Source organism: Panthera tigris, chromosome B2 (assembly GCF_018350195.1).
Source record: "Panthera tigris isolate Pti1 chromosome B2, P.tigris_Pti1_mat1.1, whole genome shotgun sequence".
NCBI classification, from domain to species: Eukaryota; Metazoa; Chordata; class Mammalia; order Carnivora; family Felidae; genus Panthera; species Panthera tigris.
Genome location: NC_056664.1, coordinates 17,446,582 through 17,469,636, shown reverse-complemented (window position 1 = coordinate 17,469,636; position 23,055 = coordinate 17,446,582). Strand labels below are relative to the sequence as shown.

Here is a 23,055-nt window from a genome sequence, read left to right as displayed (position 1 = left end):
TTCCTTCCTTTTTTTTTTTTTTTTTTTTTTAACATGATGCTTTCCTAAAAATTCTAGCTCTCCTGTTTTCGCCCACCGGCTCAAGCATTATCATAGGAATTACTTGAAGGACAAGAGGATGTCTCCTTTCTAAATTCACTAGCATTTCTGTGTTTTAAATGGGTCAATCTGGAAGTTAACAACTCTGTGGGACAAGTAGGTAGGTATGATCTACTTCCAGCTCCTTTGCTCCCTTTACTTCTGGTGGGTTCTTTGTGCAGCCAAGCAAACAGGGTCATGATTCAGCTTTTGGTGAAAGGAGAGTCCTTTCTGCATCGTTGTACTTGTACAAAATTTGGTGCCTTGTACCACTCAAGGAAGAAACAGAAAAGACTGGAAACAATTTTTGAGTGCAGAGCTTAAGTATAAAAGCAGATCTATCAGAAAGAGAGAAACAACTGAATGATCCAGTATGATCTGGAATGACACATGAACTTATCACAACACAGGAACAAAGTTTAGCTGACCAATGAATGGAAAATGGCGCAAAGCTGGTGCCCGAGATCAGGCATTGAGGTCTACTTACTCTTTGGAAGACATACTTCCTTCTTGGCAGTTTCAAGTTCTTGTTTTGGGAACATTTCAATTTCTCTGAGTGCAATGGAAACATAAATAAATAGGAAGAAAAATCCAGTTGGTCGTTCACTCACCTTTTTGCTTAAGTGGGGGCCGTTAGCCCCCCCAATGCTTCTCTGCACGGATGACGGTAGTTGATACACATCCTGTTCCTGGCTACCATGGCTAGTGGGGACTTGGTAAATCCCCTGATGTTGGTAGGAAGGTGGCACTTGGTAGATTGTGTCTCGAGGGCCGCCATGTGGGTTTGGCGCTTGATAGAGCTTCTGTTGGCCAAAGGTCTGGTGCGTGAGTCCAGAAGTAGGCTGGTCCTGACTGGAGGGGGTCTCCTGAATGGGGCCGATCAGAAGCTTCACCCGGTTGCCGGGGACAATGCCTTGTCGACCATGTAAGGAGCAGAGCCACCACCCTTCCAGTCCTCCTGTGTTCTGTTCTATGACAGTCAGGATATCTCCCTTGCGGAAGGCCAGCTCCTCGGCACACTCCGGGACGTTGTCATATAAGGCCCTTGCCATGAGATTCTAGAAGAAGAGAACAGATGTACATCGCGTTAGAATTCTAGCTCGGTCCTTTTTCACACCTAAATCCCACGCTTTTATGGAGAGGCACACTTCCTGGAAAGGAGAGAAGAATGAACGTGAACAATAGTCTGTAAGGAGAAGAACAGATGGTGCAGACAAAAGACAGATACATACGTACTGCGTCTGCCACCAATGACATCAGACTGCCTCCTCGGAAAAGCCCAGAACACCACAAGAGTTCTTTCCTCTAGCGGTAGCTGCTGTGCCAAGGAATTATGGGCAGCGCCGTTAAAGAGTTCACTACACAAAACATTTTTCTTCCTTTCTTAAAGCCAGCTTGCAGAATAAAATATTCCAAGTGCTACAGCGGACGCTTCTCATTTTTTTCCCTTCATATATTGGAAGCAGAAAGAGTCAAAGAAAAGCCCAAATAACAAGCAGTACGAGTGGCATTTCTATTTGGTGTGAAAATGGAAACAAACATACAGTCATATATGCCTTGCCAGCGCTTAAAAATTCTTACTCTCAGTTGATCAAGAAGTCCTTGGATACAGGGAGAATCTACAAGCAAGCGTTTTTGGGGTTTTTTCCCCCCCATGGAAATCGAGCCTGGTGCATGGCGTGACAGTAGTCTCCACCTCTATATTTGACGGCAGGGAGCGATGGCAGAATTTGCCACACGTAGGTGGATGCCATCCCTTTCTTTTTTGCTCTTTTATTTGTACCTTTCCTGAAGGCCTCTCCTCACGCTGCCACTTTTTCCCCCACTTCTTGAATCTCGCCATTCACAACAGAAACGCTGTGCCTTCCCCTTTCATGGGCCCAAAACACTCTCTCCCTTTGTAAGAAGGCCTGTCTGGCACATTCAGTACTAAGCAGACAGCCAAAGTAGGCATTCAGCAGAGAGCGGGCAGGCAGGACGTGCTGACATTCTTGGAAGCCTTTCAAAGGCTCCGAAGATTTCATTTCTTGGCGTCAGTAATGTTTCGCAGTACGATGGCAGCCATCGCCACATGCCTGCTCCTTCCCAGCACAGAGAGGAGTCGGGATGCTATAAATTCATCACGAGCACTTGGAAAACTAAAAGTGATCTCTCTGGTGCTTCCCTAAAGTGTCTGGATGCACTTGAGTCACTGCAGTGGTGATCCTTTGTGGGAGGAGGGACAGCCTATTGGGCGGATCATGTTTGGGACTTTACATATTCGTGGAATTTTTGGCAGTTGTTGTTTGGATTTCTGCCCCCTGTTTGCTTCTCTAGAAACATGGACTTGATCTTTCAGCCTCGTGCTTTTCATTCCTTTAGAACTGACATACATTAATCATCTCCCCCTGTACTATGCCTCATAACCACAGGCTTGTGCTGTATGCTGGTCCTCTCCTCTGGGGGGCAGGGGGGCTGCGTTATGTAAGGCACCTCCCCTCTGGTCAGTACCTGGGAAGGGGTCCTACTCTTGCTGTTAATCCTCTTAGTGCAACTATTTAACCTAAGAAAAGGAGATCAAGCCATACCCAGGAAGCTTGATGATGCTTTTTAAGAATAAGGTTGCAGGGGCGCCTGGGTGGCTCAGTTGGCTAAGCGTCCGACTTCGGCTCAGGTCATGATCTCATGGTTTGTGGGTTTGAGCCCCACATTGCGCTTGCTGCTGTCAGCACAGAGCTTCTGTCCCCCTCTCTCTCTGGCCCTCTCCCACTCTCAAAAATAAATAAACATTAAAAAGAAAAAAGAAGAAGGTTGAAGTTCTTGTTCTTGGATCAGTTTTGAGATCCAAGAAGTCTGTGGTGTGGACAGGTGAGCAGTCAGGGAAGCTCAAGGGAAACTGGGGGGGGGGGGGTTGTGTTCTAGGTGAAGGTTTTACTTAGAATTTATATGCTAGGAAACTTTGGGATTTTTTTCTAACAATTAGAAGTCCACATACATAGAGATAGAATCATGCAGCATTTTATCCTGGCTTGAGGAACCATTTAAGGATGTGTCATAATCCCCAAATCTCTGTTTCTCTTCTTCCATCTTTGGGTGTTCTGTAACTTAGAAGAAAAGTCGTAGAGTTATGGATGATAAGATTCTGGTCCTTTGTACCAAAATAATCTGAAGGAGATCACTCCACCAGAGTTCTATGGTGATTATAGGGTAGGGAGAGAGCCGAGCGCTCTCATCTCTGTCCCTTGCTCTGGGAACCATGCAATGACTGGGGATGGTTGGTACGAAAGCTCCAAGATAAAATCAGAAGTGGTAGAGTTAGGACCAGTTCTGTGGGAGCTGAGGGTGGATAGCTGTATGATTCTAGCGGCTACAAAGAAGGGAAAGAAGAGAAACAGAAAACTGTCTCTACTGTACTCTGTAGAAAGGCAAAGGACTACAGACCTAATCAGCATAAATAAGCTCAAGGCATGTGGAGCTGGGTCACTGCCATGGGACTCCATGAAGCACTGAAGTGGAGCATTGGACCGTGCTTGATTAGAAGCAGATAGAAATCCCCGTGTGAGAGCCGTTCTGGATGTTCTTTGTCTCTTATCCCAGTGACTTTCCCACCACCTGGTAAGCACCATGCTAATGTTTCAGATGTGCCTCAAGAACAGTTTCTCTGGGGCAACTTTCAGAGACTGTTGTCTTCGCCAACGGAGGCACCAGGGGTGAGTTCTCCTGACTCTTTGTCCGTGATTCCCCAGCAGGCCTCCTGCTGCCCACACAGATGAGGATTTAGGAAGAAAGCTTGGCATGACCATTGATGGCATGCACCCCAGTGCTAGCCTGACATCTCACACACAGATATTCTCAGCCTTGGCTGAACAGGAGTGAGTTGCTTAATCTCTATACAAGCTATATAGAGAGAATCAGTGTCTACACCCATCACTCTCCCATACAGAAGGTTACATACAGTTCCAGAGACCTTTAGCAATGACCTGAACCCAGTGTCCCTGTTTTATAGATAAAAAAACAGGTCTGGGAGGCCAGTTTATCATTTGCCCAAAGCCACAATATTGGTGTCAGAGATGGGAATGGAACTATGGTCTCTTGGCTCAATTCTCTTTCCAGAACTCTTAAGCTATCTTAGCTCAACTACACGCTGTCCTCCAAACTGGGCTCAATTCCATCATATAGTGAGTTCTGAAGATGACAATTCTTGTCATGTCTATAGAATAAATAGATCATTTGCCTTTGTGCCCTAACTTCCTCATGTGTAAAATGAGAGTGAGGGTAACACCACCCATCTCACCCGTTTGCTATGAGGATTAAAGAAGTGAATCCAAGTCAAATACCTTAACACCGCTGGAGACTTAGGAAGCCGTTATGACAACTTATTTAATTTGCTGGGTGGCACTTTGGTCTTGGAATCTCTCCCCACTTGGCCTCCTGTCATCAAGGGTTGAGTTCTGCTCTAATGATGCTATTATAGATATATTTATACATAGCCGATCTTTCTCTTGTTCAGTTATATATCAGGAGAACTGTATCTGTCAGTATTTCTCTGAATTAATAATGAATTGTGGACACTTGCAGCCTCTTCTGGAACATTTGCCTGTAAATAGCAATAACGGAACTATTGGTTGCCCTCAAGAGACTGAGACAAAACGTTATTATTATTACTACTACCCTGATTATCATTACTGAGTGAATTGTGGCTACATCTCTTAGATTCCAACAAGGTACAATCCATCAGAGAGTGGGGGGGAAATGGGTGAGGAGCTTGGCTTTTGAAAATACTTGGCATTTTGGGGTCAAGAGTTCATTCGAGAAGATAACAGCAAAATGAACGTCATCCAGAACACAAACCATCTCATGCAAAAGTGCACAGAGTTGGTGGCAGATCAAGAGTTAATTCCTCTGCCTAGGAGAAGGTGGACAGACCGCCTCCTTCAGTGTGGGAGGTGTGATTCCTTAAGGCCACAAAGTCAGAAGAGTGATTATCTGAATATCTTAGAAAAACCCAGAAGAAGCAGTTTGTCTATTGAAGATCTCCTCTTTCTCCCACCCGCCCCAGGATATTTATCTCCCAGGCAGGAAAGGTCAACACAGAAACAAACCCAGGAGAGATAAGAGAGCTATGTCATTCTATAGCCCGTTGGATGGTTAGCCTCCGCAGGGTGGCAGTTAGAAATGCAGCTAGGGCTTGGCAAAATGCCAGAGCAGTTGGGGCACTGAAGTTGAAAGCCAGAGGAACTTCAAAAGATTACACTCCAGCTCCTTCACCTTACAAATGAGAGAAATGAGGTTTGAGGAGTTAATGATTTGCCAAGACACCTGGCAAGAAGGTCATAGAGGTGGAGCAAGAATTTAGGTCTCTTGTCTCCAGCTCCAGAATTGGGACAGTATTTAACGAAGTCAAATGCGCATGCTACCAAAACTGTGGTTCTCATTAGGATTAGAAATCAGCATTGAGAGTTATAAATCCCATTTGAGGGAACCCTAATTGTAACAGTCTCTAGCACTGACCCCCACCCCAATCCTTCTTGAAACTCTCTTTTGGCTTCCACGCTTTCATGATTTCCATGAACTTCACTTCCTGGTTTCTTCTCCACTGTTGTTCTCATGACCACTCATCTTCCTTGTTCTTCACAGACTAATCATGTTGCAAAGGGATCCCCCCTGTGTTCTTTGCTCTTCTTTACATGCTCGCTCTCTATGGAGAATCTCATCCAGACCAATGGCATCTGAACACACAGATAACAGATCCATAGCTCCAGCCTAGATAGTTCTTCTGCACTCCATTTCCGTATTTCCAACCAGCTAATGGGTATCTTCACCTCTAACGCAACAGGTACAAAAACCCCTTTCTCCTGCTTTATCTCTCTTAGTTAACAGCACAGACACAGCTGCCCAAGGTAGGAAGAAGCCTCAGAGGTTTTCTGAGTCTCTTCACAATCTGAAACCCAGTCAGCTTCGACCCCGCCTTTCGCCTCACTGCCTCTCCTAGTTCAGGCCCCTCAACAACCTTTTATTGGGAGTACACAACTGCTCCCCAATTGGTTCTCCTCCATTCACCCTCTTCCCCTTCAAAATCCATCCTCCATCTACCCAGAGGAGTTGTCTTTCCAAACCTATCCAGTTGTTTCCCTTTCCAGTTCTCCGTAATAGTATTTCTTACAGGATGACTTGTATTATCTCATTCACGATTGTCAACTCCTTAAGTTCAGAGAGGCTGCCCTATTTTTTTTTTTTCTTTTTTTTAGCATTTCCAGAACTTCAGTCCAGTGTCTGAAGCAAAATGCACATCATTAAATGTTCGCTAACCTAAAATGGGCTCCGGACTCTGTATTCCTGGTTCTCCTGGGTGAAATTGTTTTCTAGAGAACTGAGGAGAATATTTGGTTAAAATTGTATACGGACTTGGGAAGATGAACTAACGAAGCCTGAAAGATAAATAGCATGTCCAGATGTCACAGCCAGAGAATGTGGGAGATGGCAAGAAGGATAGTGCCTGCCCCTCCCTATTAAACAGGATAATGACGTAGACAGGGAGCTTGAATCTAGTGTCCACAACCACTGAGCAAACAGGAAGGCCAGGAGGAACTGACCATTAAATGATTAAATACAGTCATCTCTGGAAGAGCTTTTTCTTCCTTCAGTGCAGCGACCTCCATCTGGCAGCAGGTGACTGAACACCATTCATACTTTGCCAGGACGTTGGGTTCTGCTGTTCCTGGTTCCTAAACTATGTCTAAGGAGTGGGAATAAAATACTGGGCAACTAGCTAGTCACTGGGCACAGAGAGCTCTAGGTCATGTGACAGCTTTTACACCATCCTCCACTCTCCCCTGCCTTTTTTTTTTTTTCCATTGCTATCAAAATGTCAAGAAAGCTTATTACTCCTACTGCCAGGGAAATGATCTGCTATTCCAAATACAGAGAGGTGTGACTTATAATTTCCATGACGATTCATGCTGTTCTTTGAAGAGAAATGCGACACAATGGCTGATGTGTCACCCCACTAGGACTGATAGCATCATCAATGGCCCAACTTCCTCTTATTATTTTTATTTCATTCTATATTTATCATGTAGGAGTTCCTGCCAAAGACCTTGGGGCTGCCACATGCTCAACAACATGCCTTTCCTGTACCCAAGTTCCCAAGCTTTAGCCCTGGACTCTGGTAGGGTGCATGCGTGCTCGTGTGCGCACACACACACACACTGGACAGATTCTGAAAAACAGACACAGTAAAGAAGGAAATGGTCATTGTCAAGGAAATCAGTCCTAAAGGAAGTAGCTAAGGAATGAGCATCATCATGGTCAGTCTCAGGACACACTGGGGAAGAGAAAGAAAGGCTCATGTGCTTTTGTGCCTGCTGACAAAAATCAGCTGAGGGCGATCAAACTGCTTCGGCTTTCCCCCATCGTCACGTTTGGGATATAGGGAAATGTGGGATTTCCTCAAAGCAGGTAATAGTCAGCCAACGTGGATATCTATCTACAAGTGTCTGGATTTCAATTCTTGGAATACTTGGTTTACAGCTGGGTTTTTTTCATTGGATGATCTGGACTGTTGAATGTTTGGAGTTGAATTCTCTGGAGGCTGTTTAGTGGCAGACATAAGACTTTCAAGTTGAGGCGTTAGAAGATATGATACATATCACTTCTGGGGTTTATTTCTCAGCAATACGTGTCGACTGCAGTCTGACATGGTGTTTGTTATGGGATTTGAACCACCCACGGCAACGCAGCAGCAGAATTTCCCTAGTTATGCTTCTGATACCTGGTGTGGGGTGACGAACATATGCCACAAAGATCCCTCTGGCACCAAGACCACATTTCATCCAATGATATTCATTTTCTGGAAAGTGCTTCTAAACCCCTATGGTGGTCACAAAGCTTCCATGAGTGTCTTGAGCTTTCTGAACATTCATGTCATTTACTCTGCCCCAAGTCCTCACATTTTCTTAGATTTTCTAGCCTTGTGAACTCTACCCATAGCATTCTCTTTTAAGCATTTCTGAATGGAAGATGCTTGAAGAAATCTGACATTAGATACCTGTCTCCCAAAGGTACTCTTTGACATACAGCAGCCCTGACAGGCACCTTGGGGCTGCACCCTGTGCGTGGTCACCCCAAGGCACCCAGATTTGGGAATCTTAACGTCTCTTCCTTCCATTATTGGCCTATTCCCATTTGATGAGGCATCATTTAGAACCCGTATTATTTTGGTGGTTCACGTACCAGAGTGATACCAATTGACGATTGGTGAGAGAAAATGTGAGCTTCTTTGCCAATTTGGATATTTGGATCTTAGAAAGAACTTTCCATCTGACCAGATTTGGTCACATCATATGGACAGCATAGCTGTGATTTCAAATCAGTGTTTCTTCAGATGCTAGTTTCTCTTCCTTCCCTGCGCTAGAATGAATGCTACCTATTTTCCCTTGATTTAAGGTTGATATAGGAGAGAAACATCCATAGGACAGGATTTGTTTATCATGAAGCCAACAAAAGCCTGGAGCAAATCCTTTGTTTCATCTAAGAAAAATTATAAATGGGTTGTTAGGGAGGCATGCATGCGTGTGTGTGTGTGTGTGTGTGAGAGAGAGAGAGAGCGAGAGAGTGAGAGAAACTTCATAGTCAACTTCTATTATTTCTTGGCCAACTGTGGAGGATGAATTTGAATCCTGACAGTTATTTGAGAAAAATAGTGAGAAAGGAGCATTTCCTCACAACTCTGATGATCATAAATAATACATGTGTCTTCAGGAGCTCAATTTTCCATCCTCCGCGGTCTTTGAGATTGTTTAAAGCAACTCCAGAGGGTCTTAAAGAAGGTGGAAGGGAACCTTCTATGTCTTAGAACCAGAAGTCACCCATAGCTTGACCAGAACCAATTAGACTAGAATTTTAGACTAATAAGATTCTAGAGATCATTCTAGAATCTTGTTTTACAGCCCCGGGAGTCACCTATGATATTAGCAGCAGAGCCAGAACTAGCATCTGGTTCCCCTCTTAATCTAGGATTTTTTCCACTGGACCAGGATGTGCTTCCCGAGAACCTTCTCCATCTTAGAATTTAGTACTGTTGCTATTAAGCCTTGGAATTTATAAGCATTTGTCCCAGGTTGCCTGGTTTTGATAGATTTAAGTATAGTATATTGGCAAAGGATCAAAAACATGGGGCAGGCGCAAACTCTTTTCAGGGTTCTGTCCCTAGATAAATCTGACAGGCGCCATATAATGATGAAGGCCTGACACCCACTCACCCAAAACATAGGTTTTATTAACAATAAAACAACCATCTGGATTTCAGCCAACATTACAGTGTTGGCACGAGATCACATCTATCTGCCTGTCTAGACAAATCCGTTCAACATCCAGGTACTTGGGGGGAAGTGAAATGAGAATTAAGTTATAAAGGAGTAGGAGACGCCAGTCCACTATATTATCACTATTATAATACCACTATTATATTAGTTGTTTATTTCCCCAAACAGGATCATTTCTTAAAAGTCAAAGCACAAAAGCTATCACATCTAATAAATTATTTGAAAGAAGGGAAAGGTCTTACCATTTTTTACATTCCCACGTATCTTCCGGCACCAAGGGATGCAGCTCTCAAGGTATGATATCTAAACCCACCAATACAAATATGTACACATTCTGGCAACTCTGGTCTGTCTCCCAGCTAGAACCCAGCTGACACCTTGGATGTCCCTCTCAAATCTTTTAGATGTCACCTCACCTAGGTCAGCTGCCTGAATGCTATTATCCCACTTCACGTGCGAGGTCCTCAAAGAGTTTTTAAAAATGGATCAGTATACTTGGCTGAAAGTGTATCTACAACCATATGCTGTCAGCATTGCACCTGCAGAGAGGTCTCCAGAAAGAACCTTCAGATGCTGTAGCTTCTCAGCTAGAACAGAGAGGAAAGATGGCAGGAGCAAATGGAACAGAAGAAAACCTCTAAATGAAATTCTTCAGCGGCAGGTATATAGACAAACACCTACTTGTATGTATTATTTACCAGTTTATTAGAATAAGAGAGCTTTCTTCAAGGTTCAGTGCTAAATGCATGTTTATTATTATATATATGTCAACATAAAATGATACATATGCATTATATACACATGCGTGTGTGTGTGTGCGTGCACACACACACACACACACACACACAGCAGAGGAAGGCTTCAGAGAACTAAAGTTGTCTTAGAGACAGTCTGATGGCTTTATATATGGCCCGAGTGAGACCCCGTGCTTCTTAGTATTTGATGGTATTCTCATGAACAGATTGCGGCTACGAATTTAAGAGGAAGCTCCCTCTTGCTTAGGACCTCTTACATGAAGCGCAACCCCAATCATGGTAAAATTATGGCAAACAGTTCTAGGGCTGTCTTTTTGTGCTTCTGTCACATAAAACCAGTAGGGCAATTATTTTTAAGCAGAAGGGAGGAGGGGAGATTAGACTGGTGATTCCTAACTAGGGGGACTTGGGGATCTGGCAATGTTTGGCGACATTTTTGGTTGTCACAATGTGTGTGTGTGGCTGGTAACCAGTGGGTAGAGGCCAGATGCTGTTAGACATCCTGCAATGCACAGGGCAGTCTCCCATAACAAAAAATGATTGAGCTGTAAAAGTCAACAGTGCTGAACGGAGAGCCCTGGATAGAGGAAGGGACACTCACTGAACTGAAGGAACCTAGTCTCAGGCCTCATACTGTAAGATCAATGGCAAGGAAATCACACCTTTTGTGCTTCTGTCTCCCCACCTGCAAAATGGGGATAATGAACATATTCTTGATATTATGAGAAGTCACGGAGTCATATAGGCCAAGCGCTCTGATTTCTTCAGAAGAAAGGCTCTGTCTAAAATCAAAGCACAGTTATTATCACTGCATTATTATGAGCTCATGAAATGGTGTCTCAAGAACTGTAGTCCTCCCTCTCAGGAAAAAAAAAAAAAAATTCCTCCGGGAAAAGAAAACAAACCAGAAATGATCTCATCATGATTACACCTGCCACACCAAAAAACAGACATAGTTCAGAGAAACTAAATTCTTTCCCTGCAGCAATGAAATAAGCTGCGTCTGTAATTAAGATCTTAATAAGGGAGGCAGGAGGATTGATGTAGACACTGCAGGCTATAAGGCACAGAGCTACCTGCCAGGTTTAAAGCAAGAACAATTGAAATACAACACCCCTCACTGCTTAATGCTCCCAGGTGTTCTCAGTACAAGTCCATATTTCAAAAAGGGTTTTCCTTCATTTCTAGAGATGCCTGTTTCTGCAAGGAAAGAGAAAAGAACCAACCAATTATTTATAAGTAAATATTATTGATGACTCTCTGTGACAAAATGTGTCTGAATTCACTCTAAAAAAAAAGCACCTCTTAGATAATTTCCTGTCAAAGGGCTGACATAAGGGAAAAGGGATAATGCCTTCAACAGTTGATTGATCTCTGGAACAGCCCATGTTGACTGTCTCGAGTGACCATGTGTTCCTGAACTTTCTAAGACAGTCCCAGTTTCAAATATCTTTCCCATTGTCAGACCATATGTCCCACGGTTGGGTGTGTGAAACATGGATCCATATCCACAGAAATTATATATATTTTAAACTAAAAATAAAAGATAGGCATGCAAGTATATACCTTGCTAATGGGTCTGCCTTGGTTGAGTTTAGGATTTGGGAGGAAAAAAAAGGTGCCGATAAGAGGCTTTGATTCAGTCAATGGACATCTTCTGTAATTGACAAGCTGATCTTTATAAGGAAATGAGATATATTCCGAGGCCATCTGGGCCTCTGTGAGATTGTCTAGAAATCTGGCTTCCCAGCGAGTAGGGTTAAGAGAAGGAATGCCGTTGGGCTGACTGTATTCTTTTTGCTCCTTCCCCTGACTCCCATTTAAAGTCACGCTCGGGGCGCCTGGGTGGCTCAGTCGGTTGAGCGTCTGACTTCGGTTCAGGTCATGATCTTGCGGTTTGTGAGTTTGAGCCCCGCGTCGGGCTCTGTGCTGACAGCTCAGAGCTTGGAACCTGCTTCAGATTCTGTGTCTCCCTCTCTCTCTGCCCCTCCCCTGCTCACGCTCTGTCTCTCTGTCTCAAAAAAAAAAAAAAAACAAAACATTAAAAAAAATAAAGTCACGCTCAACACACTTAGCTGTGAGTGCAGAAGGCTGGAGAATCGGAGAAGAGCACGTAAGTTCTAGCCCAGAGGGGCACTCAAGGAAGAGAGGACTTCAAAATTTTGCTGTGCCAATGCCGTTGTCATTGGTAATGCAGTACTGATGGCCCACTATAGCCCATTTCTTGCCAAGCTTCGACCCATAACACAAACAAGTAGTAACCAAAAAACAAAAACAAAAAATCATCACTGACCTGTCCTGATAGACACTAAAGATTCTGAACTCCAAGAAGGCTGGAGTGTTTAGAAGTCTACTACACTGGCTTCCCAGTGTGCTGGTCTTGCTTGTTATGGTGATTTGGGGGTCGGGTGGGGGGTTGAGTTCCAGCTCATTCTTTTGGTAGAGTGCAGGGCCGGGCAACAGAGAAGCCTAGATGAGTCCTGAGTTAGCCACATCCCCTGTGGGAGTGAGGTGCTAAGTTAAGAATAACGGACTGACTACCACAAATCAATGAGAATAAGGCTAATTCATATAAGAGCATAAGGGTTCCACGTAACTAAAAAAAAAAAAAATCAGAAAAAATATTAAGGGCACATCATTGTGTCTAAATACATATTGCTTTAATAAATAGAAAGATCTGGTTTAAATCTTAACCTTATATGCTTTTTGGTTGCCGCAACTTTCTGTCTAGCTTCACAAATAATCCCCCTTCAAACACACACACACACACACACACACACACACACACGAGTAAAGAAAGGAATTAAACTCAAATTCAGAAGATCGTATCAAACATTTTTGTGCCATGCTTGCATTTTTACGTATTCACAGTTGCTCAATCCTTATTTCTGGTAAGCATAGGCATCAACATGTCATTAAGGAACATTTCTGGTAACGTAACTATTACCTTGACATGTTAGAAATATCAGGAGGAATTTTTATTTTGCAACATACACACCATGATTTACGAAGAGATACGACATCTCCAAAGCCAGGCTGAGTCCTTGGAATGAGGGTCCTGAGCTGTCTATTTAAACACCATTTAGCACCATTAATGGTGAGGGAGGAGGTTGGGAGGAAAGGGATGAGCTCTTCTTTAAGAATAAACTGGCATTTAGGAGCCCATGACAGGGTCCAGGCGGATGTGTTGGAATGCACGTTACCGGTGATTTTAGCATCTCCCAGGTCAGCTGCCCCAGTGCCACTTCACGTATGAAAAGTCACTGTCACACATCATCGCAACTCACGCCTCTTCCATTTCCCTCGGAGTATATGTCTCAGTCCACCCCAATCTCATTGTCTACTAAAACTACCTTCTAAAAGAATCACTCTTCCCAGTGGATGGTAGACAAAGTTCACCACCAAGGCCATTTATCTTAAAACGAAGATTCTTCAGGAAGATAGTCTTGCAGCCAGGCCATAATGTTCCCCAGGCGTGCCTCGTCCTCATTAACCAGTAAGAATGACCGCGGGGAGATGACTGGAATGCTCTAAGTAAATACGACGGAGGGGATGCCATTGATGGAGTATGAACAGAGGGTTTTTTTTGGGGGGGGGGAGGGGAGTCCCCTTCCATGCCCATATTCTTTGCAATCATCCATCACCTAGGAAACCAGCAGCTATTCTCCTGCACTTTAAGTGGGAAATACAGTACTTCTTCCCAGTGGCCCTTCTTTATCTCGGCAAGGAGGCTTGGTAATTAAGTCTATATGTTCCTGCGGGGTAATGCCAGGGGCCCAGCGGTTGGCATTTCAAACCAATTTGTTTACGTTTCTTTCTACCCCTAAAATGATCCCAAAACAGATCACCAAGGCCTCTTACTTTACATCTACATCACTAAGTGGCTGCAGTGGGATGAAGGATATAGTTTCCCCTGAACTTCTGTGTCCCTCCAATCACCTCCTTCACATTCTACTGTTGATTTTGTACACTGATAACTTTCTCTTGTCCTGTGGTATTTTTGGTATGGATAAGCAATTCTAGTAAATGCTTCCTCTTAAAATTTATCTGTATAATGTTTCTATACCTATATATTACATATGTCTTATAATGCATATTATAATAGCTGCCATTTTCAAGTGCCTATGGGCTAAAAACTAATGATTTCCATATATCATATCCTTACCGCTATCCAGTAAGATGCGTATTATTACTTCCATTTTATAAACAAGGAAACAGAGGCCTGAAGTAGCAAAAGTGGGATTTGCAGCAAAACCTGGGTTCTTTCTGCTATGCCATACGGCATTAAGACTTTTTTTTTTTTTTTAATCTTTATTTTTGAGACAGCACAAGCACGGGAGGGGCAGGGAGAGGGGGACAGAACATCTGAAGCAGACTCTGTGCTGACAGCAGTGAGCCTGACGTGGGGCTTGAACTCGTGATCTCATGACCCGAACCAAAGTCAGACGCTCAACCGACTGAGCCACTCAGGTGCCCTACATGAAGACTCTTTTTAATGGCTCTTTGTATAAGTTTGTTAGGTCACTCAACATCCAGTTCAATGTTTCTAGAGTATTGACTATGAGCAAGGTCCTGTGATCTCAGGAATATCAGTCTTATGAATAACAATGATGATACCAAGTCATTAATTAATTAGTGTGCAAGCAGGCACATAAGTATGCTGGTAAATCCCTGTGGCTGGCATCTGTATTTCATGTAACACCTCCAGGCCCATGGAGCACTAAATAATGCTCAACCACCTTTACCTAGTAACTGGGGTTTTGACATAGTCTTGTCACCGAGTCTTGAGTCCACACTATCCTTTCAACATCCATCAGTGCAAAGAGAGCGGAGGCTGACTAGCACTGTCTACTTACTACATGCCAGGAGCCAGGGTAGGTCCTTTACATGCATGTATTATCTTACTTAGGCCTTAGAACAATAGTATGAGACAGTTACTCTCCCTGTTTTACAGATAAGAAAGCTGAGGCTCAGAGAGGTTAATTTGCCAGAGGCTATATAGAGCAATGAGTCACAAGAAACAGAAATGCCTTTCTCCAAAGCCCACATTCTATCTTGTATCTACCACAAGAACATATAAGATCAAGGCTGTGCCCCCTCCAGGCTGTAAGAGATCCTAGATCACACTTTTTATTCAAGGACTTACTTGTCTAACAGTCTCTCTCTACCCACAAATAAAGGGTGGGTCTCTCATTTTCAGTGGGGCTTACCGAAAACTAGACAGCCCCGGTGGGCAATCTATGGGAGTTAACAGCTATCGTTTAGATAGCGATTTGATTAAAAGGGTTTAATAAGTAAGGACGTGCTAACAGAGCAGGGCAGAGGTGGAAAACATAAAGCCTGTTGTAGGGATTATAGGACAGTCAAGGAGACGAAGCTGTAGGCTTTTGATGGTTTTACAGAGTGGATGGATGAGGAGACCCGGCTTGTGGGAAGGTGACAGACTAACCAAGTCAGGTAGGCGCAAAGAGACAGGGACAAACGAATGGGAGCAGCAAGAGACCAAGATTTCCCACGGCAGAGTCAAAAGAGAGAAGAGAGGTAGGGGGTACAGGGTGTGCTGAAGAGCATCATGTCTACGTGGGTTGGGGAGGCGAGCCATACACAAGTCTGGGGTTAGAGCAGCATAAAGACTGCTTAAATGAGAAAATGAAAGAAGATGAGGTCATGAGGGCACAAAAAGGGGAGGGAATTTGTAAAGGGGAAAAAGTGGAGAGGAAGTTTTTTCAGAAGTCTGGTGGGACGAGTAGGGGCAGCAGACAGGAAGCCACTGATGAACTCTGAGAAAAGGGCCGACGTATGTTACAGTAAGGGAAGGGTGCCACACAAATCCTTGGCATGTCCCACACTGTGCTAACTTTGGTATCATCGGAACACCCCCAGTTCTCCAAAGACCTTCAGCTCTGTGCAGATTGCCATTCAGCCCCCAAAATGGGTTTGCCCAATAAATACATGCATCCATAAACAATTAACATCTTTTGGTGTTTTTTAAATTCGTAGATCTCACCTAAGATTTAAAAAGGAGATACCGTATGTCTTCACTCTTATGTGGATCCTGAGAAACTTGACAGAAGACCATGGGGGAGGGGAAGGGGAAAAAAAAGTTAGAGAGGGAGGGAAGCAAACCATAAGAGACTCTTAAAAACTGAGAATAAGCTGAGGGTTGATGGGGGGGTGGGAGAGAGGGAAAGTGGGTGATGGGCATGGAGGAGGGCACCTGTTGGGATGAGCACTGGGTGTTGCATGGAAACCAATTGGACAATAAATTTCATATTAGAAAAAAAAAAGGAGCATGAGGCAGGGCACCCGGGTGGCTCAGTCAATTGGGTGTCTGACTCTTGATTTTGGCTCAGGTCCTGATCCCAGGGTCATGGGATCAAGCTCCATGTCAGGTTCCACGCTGAGTATGAAGCCTGCTTAAGGTTTTCTCCCTCTGCCCCTCTCCCATGCTCTCTCTTAAAAAAAAAAAAAAAAAAAAAAAAAGGATCATGGGAGACAGGAGTCTCTGGTTTGGATTGAGCACAGCAAATCATATCCAAGGGAACAAATAACCTAAAACCAAAATGTCAAAGCAAGGCAAGAATTGGTAATTATACAAGTCACAAATGACCACGTTGATTTAACTGAAGTCCCTTGATCATCTCTTCTCAAACTAGCTCGGGAAAATAAAAGTATTTTCAAAGTCCCCCCCAAAGCTTTTAATAGGACACACTTTGCCCGCATCCAGCCAGAACACAGGGCTCTGAATTTCAGCATGTAGGTTTCTTATTTGTATCATGGGTTCTACCTATTCTTTTATCTTCACTCAAAACGTTTAAGAATGAATTTGTTGTCAACCATGCTTCAATTAAAAAAAGAATTTGTTGAACGGGAGACTAGATACATCATTTGGAATTTTCGTGTAGGCACACGGGGTTCAGAAATTTGGCAAAGCCGCAAAAGCTGCTCAGCTATTAGAGATCAGACAGGCAGTGCCTGCTGAGCTCTGACCAGGCCTGGGCCTGCACAGAGTGGGCGGGGTCTCAGGCTTCTGCTCAAACACAGCTGTGCACGGATCCTTCCATCACCCTCCTGGCAGACAGCAGCAACAATCTGCCTCCAGACCCCTCGGAAGGGGAGCCTTCACTGAGCAAGCCACGGCCATTGAGGCACAGCTCCTTCAACGACCCCCCACCCCCCAATTCAGGACATGCTTTTTGTATATTCCGAAGAGCTTGTGGAAAACTCTTAATAAGCGAAGGGCCTGTAATTTACTATCACAGAACCTCAAACTGAATGAAGCCTTTTAGGAGAAACGGAGCATTAAGTGCATAGGAGACAGCAGCCTTCCCATGAACAACAACCACAAAACATAAAATGAAATAAGGCTAGACTAGTTGTTGCTCACCAAAAAGTTTATAAGGCATAGCTTACGCTCCCGGGTTCTCAAGATTATTATAAATGCATTAACTGGCTGGCCTGGAGCTATGTGTCTAAGTGCAAATGAGTGGAGGTTAGCCTGTCCTCTGGTTACGATTCCTGAAGTAGCCAAACCAGATAATCTGGTTAAAAAAAATCTTATAGTGGCTGAATTATAAATCTCTCAGTGAACAGAAGTCTGACTGTGCTAGGTTTATAGTGTGTAGAGCAGCATAGTGTTTAAAAGATCATTCCTGACTCCAGGATTTTACAATCTAATAACTATCTGGTTTTATGCCCTAAGTGGCTCAGATTAAACAAATAACTGCCAAGCGTGCAATTCACTTTGCTTTGTAGAGTTTCTATGTTAAAAAAAAAAAAAATCAATCCTGCAGAAATACTTGAGATGAAATTGTTTTAAACCTCCTGGGGGACAAAACCACCAGTCACACAGAGCATTTTAGGGAGGTCACAGATGATTCTTTCTTTAAGAGTGGCTTAAAGTCACAAGCTCTGGAGCCTGATCCCCTTGGGTCAATTAATAGCTCCACCATTTTTTTTAGCTGTGTGGCTTTGGATAAATTACTTAGCCTCTCTGGGCCATAATTTCTACTTGAAAAATGAGTATATAATAAAACCCACCTCAGAGTTTTTGGAAGAGTGAAATGTGACGATCTTGTATTATCATGGTAATTCTTAATTGATATTATTTACCGCTCTTCTACCTTTGCATCATTTCCTCTACTTAAAATGACAAAATGGTCTCCTGAAATAGAGCTGTGCATTATTTAAAAAAAAATTTTTTTTAACATTCATTTATTTTTGAGAGACAGAGAGAGACAGAGCGGGAGCAGGGAAGTGGCAGACAGAGAGGGAGACATAGAATACAAAGCAAGCTCTAGGCTCTGAGCTGTCAGCACAGAGCCGGATGCAGGGCTTGAACTCACAAACCATGAGATCATGACCGGAGCTGAAGTTGGGCGCTTCACCGACTGAGCCACCCAGGCGCCCCGAGCTGTGCATTATTAACTAGAGAGAACCCAGGCTTTCTAAGAAAGGGACAGCAGATTGCTTCAGCTACTGGTTTATTGTATAGTCACCACAAGGTGTCAATCTGACATTTGGTCGGTCAGAGAAGTCAGTATTTTTTCTGGTGAGCTAATAAAGACCCTATATTTACATCACTCGGTAAGGGTGTTCAACACTGGTAAGACCCAGCAAAACAGGAGGGTGAGGGTTTTTCCGTGAATGCCAATCGCAATTTATTTCGTCCGTTGCCATGCTTTGTTTCCCTAAGAGCAAAATCAAAACATAATGAGGTCACTGAATAAAAGTGACTTTAGACTTTGTCACTTCTGTCACTTTCTAGATTGCAGCGCTCAATATTGATTTCAGCCATTTATACTTTCCAATAATGAATGTATGAACCTATTTTCTCTTTTATTTTTTCCCTGCAAGCTGGTTATTATGAAACTAAAGGCATTCAGTAATAGGGACCGGAGGGAGCAAAGAACTACTACAGGTTAAGTAACCACTATTCTAAACAAGGGACTGCGGAAATACAGGGCGAGCCACGTCAAGAATGGGAACTTTCCTGCCAGGTAGAAGGATTTGTTTCTGGTCGCATCCTAAAGTCAAAAGCATTAGGAATCGTTAGGATTATTCACGCCTCTGATCTTCCCTCTGGAGGCAGATAATGGAAAGCTAACAGTACAGTGATAACGAATACCTGTGTCTTCAGACAGTTGTAACCTTTCCGAGGAGAACCAGAACTCATGCATTATAATAAAGACTTTCAGCATTTAGAGTTAGAGCTTTTGAACAAGATTTATAGCTTTCGAATAAAAGATTTATCACTGAGGTTAGCCAGTGGCTATTAGCTGGAACCGAGTATTTACAACCTCACATTAAAAAAGGATGGGCCAGAAGCTAGATAATTCAGAAAGGAAGCAAAATAACTCCCAGCTAGCACAATCCCAAAGGTCAGACAGGTAATACAAATTGTCAGTCCAAAGCATAGCCACCTTGCCAACATTCATTTTAATAATAGCACCGTTGTTTAAAATCATTAGGTCTCACGTCTCTTCTAGAAGTCACGCCCAACTCACTGCAATGTGCTTCTAAGTACAGTGTCTCTGGAAGCTGCTTGCCTGATTCGATGGGGGTGCCTTAAACAAATGGGATATGCCGAGCAAATTATGATCCTTTAGCCAGGAATACGTAAAAACAATGGTGCATAACGCATGAGAAAATAATGTATCCTGAGCCTCTGTACGCTTCGGGGACAATAAGCTGACTGGACAATTCAGACTCTCAGCCCATTCAAACGCCGCTAGAAGTGTTTTAAAGAAATGGCAAATGCTCATTCGTTCTTACATCCAGGATTCATTTAAGGACGTCAGCATGCTCCATCATGGGCTGCATAAGAGTACCTCGGGCTTTTAATTTCTCCCACCAAAAGTGCATAAGGCAACCCGCTTCTCTTACCAAATGCTTAAAGCAAAGGCTGAAAACTGCCTAAGAGCCAGTCTGAGGGGACTCAGCAGTTCTGATTCCTCTCTCATTACGGCCCTCGGCCCGTGGAGGCCAGGCCTAGGGGAGCCGCAGAGTCTTAAACTCCGCTCCAAGTTAGACACCCTCTGAATGCCAGTGGCTCCAGTGGCGGCTCCGATCAGACTGATTCTTAGTCTTTCAGTGGAGATGGGCCCGGGTATGCTGTGCCCTCCCGGAGTGGGTCTCAGAGACTGGGTCTCTGCCTGCCTGCTTGTATGCCAACCTCGGTGACTGAGACCCCCTCTCTCTGGGGCACAGAAGGGGTCCCTGCAGAGGAGTTGTCACGGTGGGCGACACACACACACACGCGCGCGCGCGCAAACCTGACGGAAGAGGCACCCTCTTACCTTATACTTCATCTCGGCGGCGGTGGGTTGAGCCGTTTTCCTACCCTAGTCAGCCTGCATCAAGCGCTGGCGTGTCCGCCCCTCCATGGAGTGCAGTGCTAAATGAAAGTGAGAGCGTCCGGGCCCCGGGCGGCTTTGCCAGTCGCAGCGCGCCAGCTCCCGCACAGCCTCTGAGCTCACTGTTTTGATGGAGCCCGGCCGAGCCCCGACCGTATTTGCATATCGCCAGCCATTGGCTGGCCGGCGAAGGTAATGTGGGGCCCCGCCCACCTCTTAACTTCGGAGAACTGACAAAGAACTTGTAATGTGGTCATTTCTTTTTTACAGGAGCCCAAAGGGTGGAAAATAAAACGAAGTGGGGAACCGTCTCGAACGTTACTCCCCATCCCCTCAGCTCCCCCCCCCCGACACCCCCCCCCAAAAAAAAAGCCCCGGGCAAAGGAGATTCTTTTTTAAGATTAACCTAAGTTTTAAAGAAATTGAATTCACAAAGCAGTCTGACAGTCGTGCTTCCTGTGACCTAGCAACTCCTTCATAAACCCATTTCATTTCAAAGCCATTCACCTCCCAATCTCTACATGAAACGAATTCGGGGAACAAAAGGTTTTCTGTCTCCGGGCCCCTTTTTACTAACTACCCCTGCTGATATCTCTCTCTCTCTCTTTCTCTCCTCCCTCCCCTCCCCTTTTTTGTGGCTGTTTGCTTTTTTTTGTTCTTTTCAATGTTCAAAGTACTTGCAACGTCAGTCTGCGAGGAGCCAGAATACAATTCTCTCTGTGAAAAGGGACTCCGCCAGCACAGGCACCAGGGCTTTCCTAGCCGGCTTCTCACCAGGGCCTCCGAGAGTTGAGTGTCAGCCACATTCAGTGATCTCCTCTGGCTTTGCTGAGGATAAAGGTTAGATGTGACCCCTTAGATGAGGCTGGCCGGTGCATGCCCTATACATCATGGCTGTCCACTGAGTAGTGTGTTCTTTGATGGCTGGCGTTGCCAGCTCCAGCTTTGAACACTGCAGTGTTTTTCCTTCTGACCTCTCGCCTGAAGATGACCCATTAACCCACCAACACTTATTATCGGGGAAACAAAAAAAAAAAATGCCCACTGTTTGAGGAGCCTGGTTTAAAAGACCAGTCTCTCCACTGAAGCACAGAACATTCGGTTCAGCCTCATGATTTCTATAGAGAAAGACATCACCCAGGAGAAGACAGAAAGGGTCACCTTTAGTGACTCTTCTAAAGGATGAAGCAGAGAGAGGGGAAAATTCCTTTTCACCGGGTCTCAGGATTGAGACTCGGTGATTTCAGACAATAGCTGTCCCTGAGTGGGATGGACTCCAAGCAGACTACACGACCTGGATGGAAAAATCATCTCTCTCTTTTTTTTTTTTTTCCTGACCTAGTTGGATCAGAATCAGTTTGATTCCCCTGCCCCCAAAATTCCCAGTGAATTAAACTTTTACTTTTATGATCCAAACAAATAGAACAGGGGAGCAGCTACCCTGCAAAAGTGGCTTCCAGATACAAGGCTCCAGATCACAGTTTAATAAGGCACCGATTCCTTGGACGTGACCCCCTCCCCCCGCCCCACTGGTCATAATGAGGTTGATACACCCATTCAGGCCTCAGACTTGGACTTTGCTTTTCCTCATGTAGCTCAATAAGCCCGAGTGATTTTGCAAGGTCTTTCTGAACACAAATTAAGCATGCAGCATATTGTACTACAAGGATCTTCCTAACAGTCCTACCGTCTTATGGGAGAGTCATTAGTTTGCAGGAAATTGTTTTTGGTGTCTGCCTGGATCAGTCAAAGTCCTTCCCATCTGTAAGATGAGTCTTGTGGCCTCCAGAAGATCTAGATAACATTCCTTTGGCTTCCTAAGCAGTAGGGCTGAATCTGCTTTCTGTTCTGTTTGATGAGTACCACTGAATAGGCCAACACTATCTCACCCCCAAATGCTTTCAGTTTCCAAAGCATTTGCTAGGGCTTTTTGTCATTTCATTCTCTAGCTAGAAAGTTTAAATCGTACTAAGTGGCCCCCTTGCTTTCCTGCTTTTCTCCTCTTCAGTAGACACTTGGAATCTACCTGAAGTTCATTTCAGGGGAGTTTGGATCAGCGTTAGTCACACTGCAGTCGGGTATACTGTGATAGTCTCAACAAATGTCTTAACTTCTTGATTCTGGTGCCCTGAAGTATGACATGGAGAAAATAATAATGCCTACCTGCTAGGTTATAATGAGTATTAAATGAGATAGTGTGGATAGAAGTTAATACTACCCAGCACAGAGTAAGATCTTAATAAATGTTCACTTATTAATGTTCCATTATTAAGTATTGTTTTAATATTTAAATGCATCATATATTATTTTATTACTATAGTATATGACATTATTATGATATGTTATGTAAGCATTAATATTCACTTAATTTTTAATTGTAGCTGTTATTACTATTAGACTCTTGTCAATATTTTAAGTGTGGTAGGCATTGAGAAAAAGGCAGACGGGTGCCCTCATCCGTGTGTCATTCTTTCGCAGGACACTTTGTAATTTAACAAATATCGATTGAGCACCTACCACGTGCTGGGTACCGTTCCAGGTGGGGAAGATACAGGAGCCGCCCAC

General features: G+C 44.0%; 1 protein-coding gene across 2 annotated transcripts in view; it reads right to left on the bottom strand.

The window, feature by feature from the left end:
- Positions 1 to 23,055, bottom strand: part of NEDD9 (neural precursor cell expressed, developmentally down-regulated 9) — a 182,126-nt gene that overhangs the window by 26,116 nt on the left and 132,955 nt on the right. The window contains exons 1-2 of one of the 2 annotated variants that reach the window (XM_007073106.3): positions 20,434 to 20,628; positions 690 to 1,136 (exon numbers count right to left, since the gene is read on the bottom strand). In XM_007073106.3, coding sequence (XP_007073168.2) covers positions 690 to 1,136; positions 20,434 to 20,445 — 459 coding nt within the window. In that variant the 5' untranslated portion in view covers positions 20,446 to 20,628. Of the gene's footprint in view, positions 1 to 689; positions 1,137 to 20,433; positions 20,629 to 23,055 lie in introns of those variants that run through there. The other variant, XM_042985723.1, reaches the window with a different exon arrangement.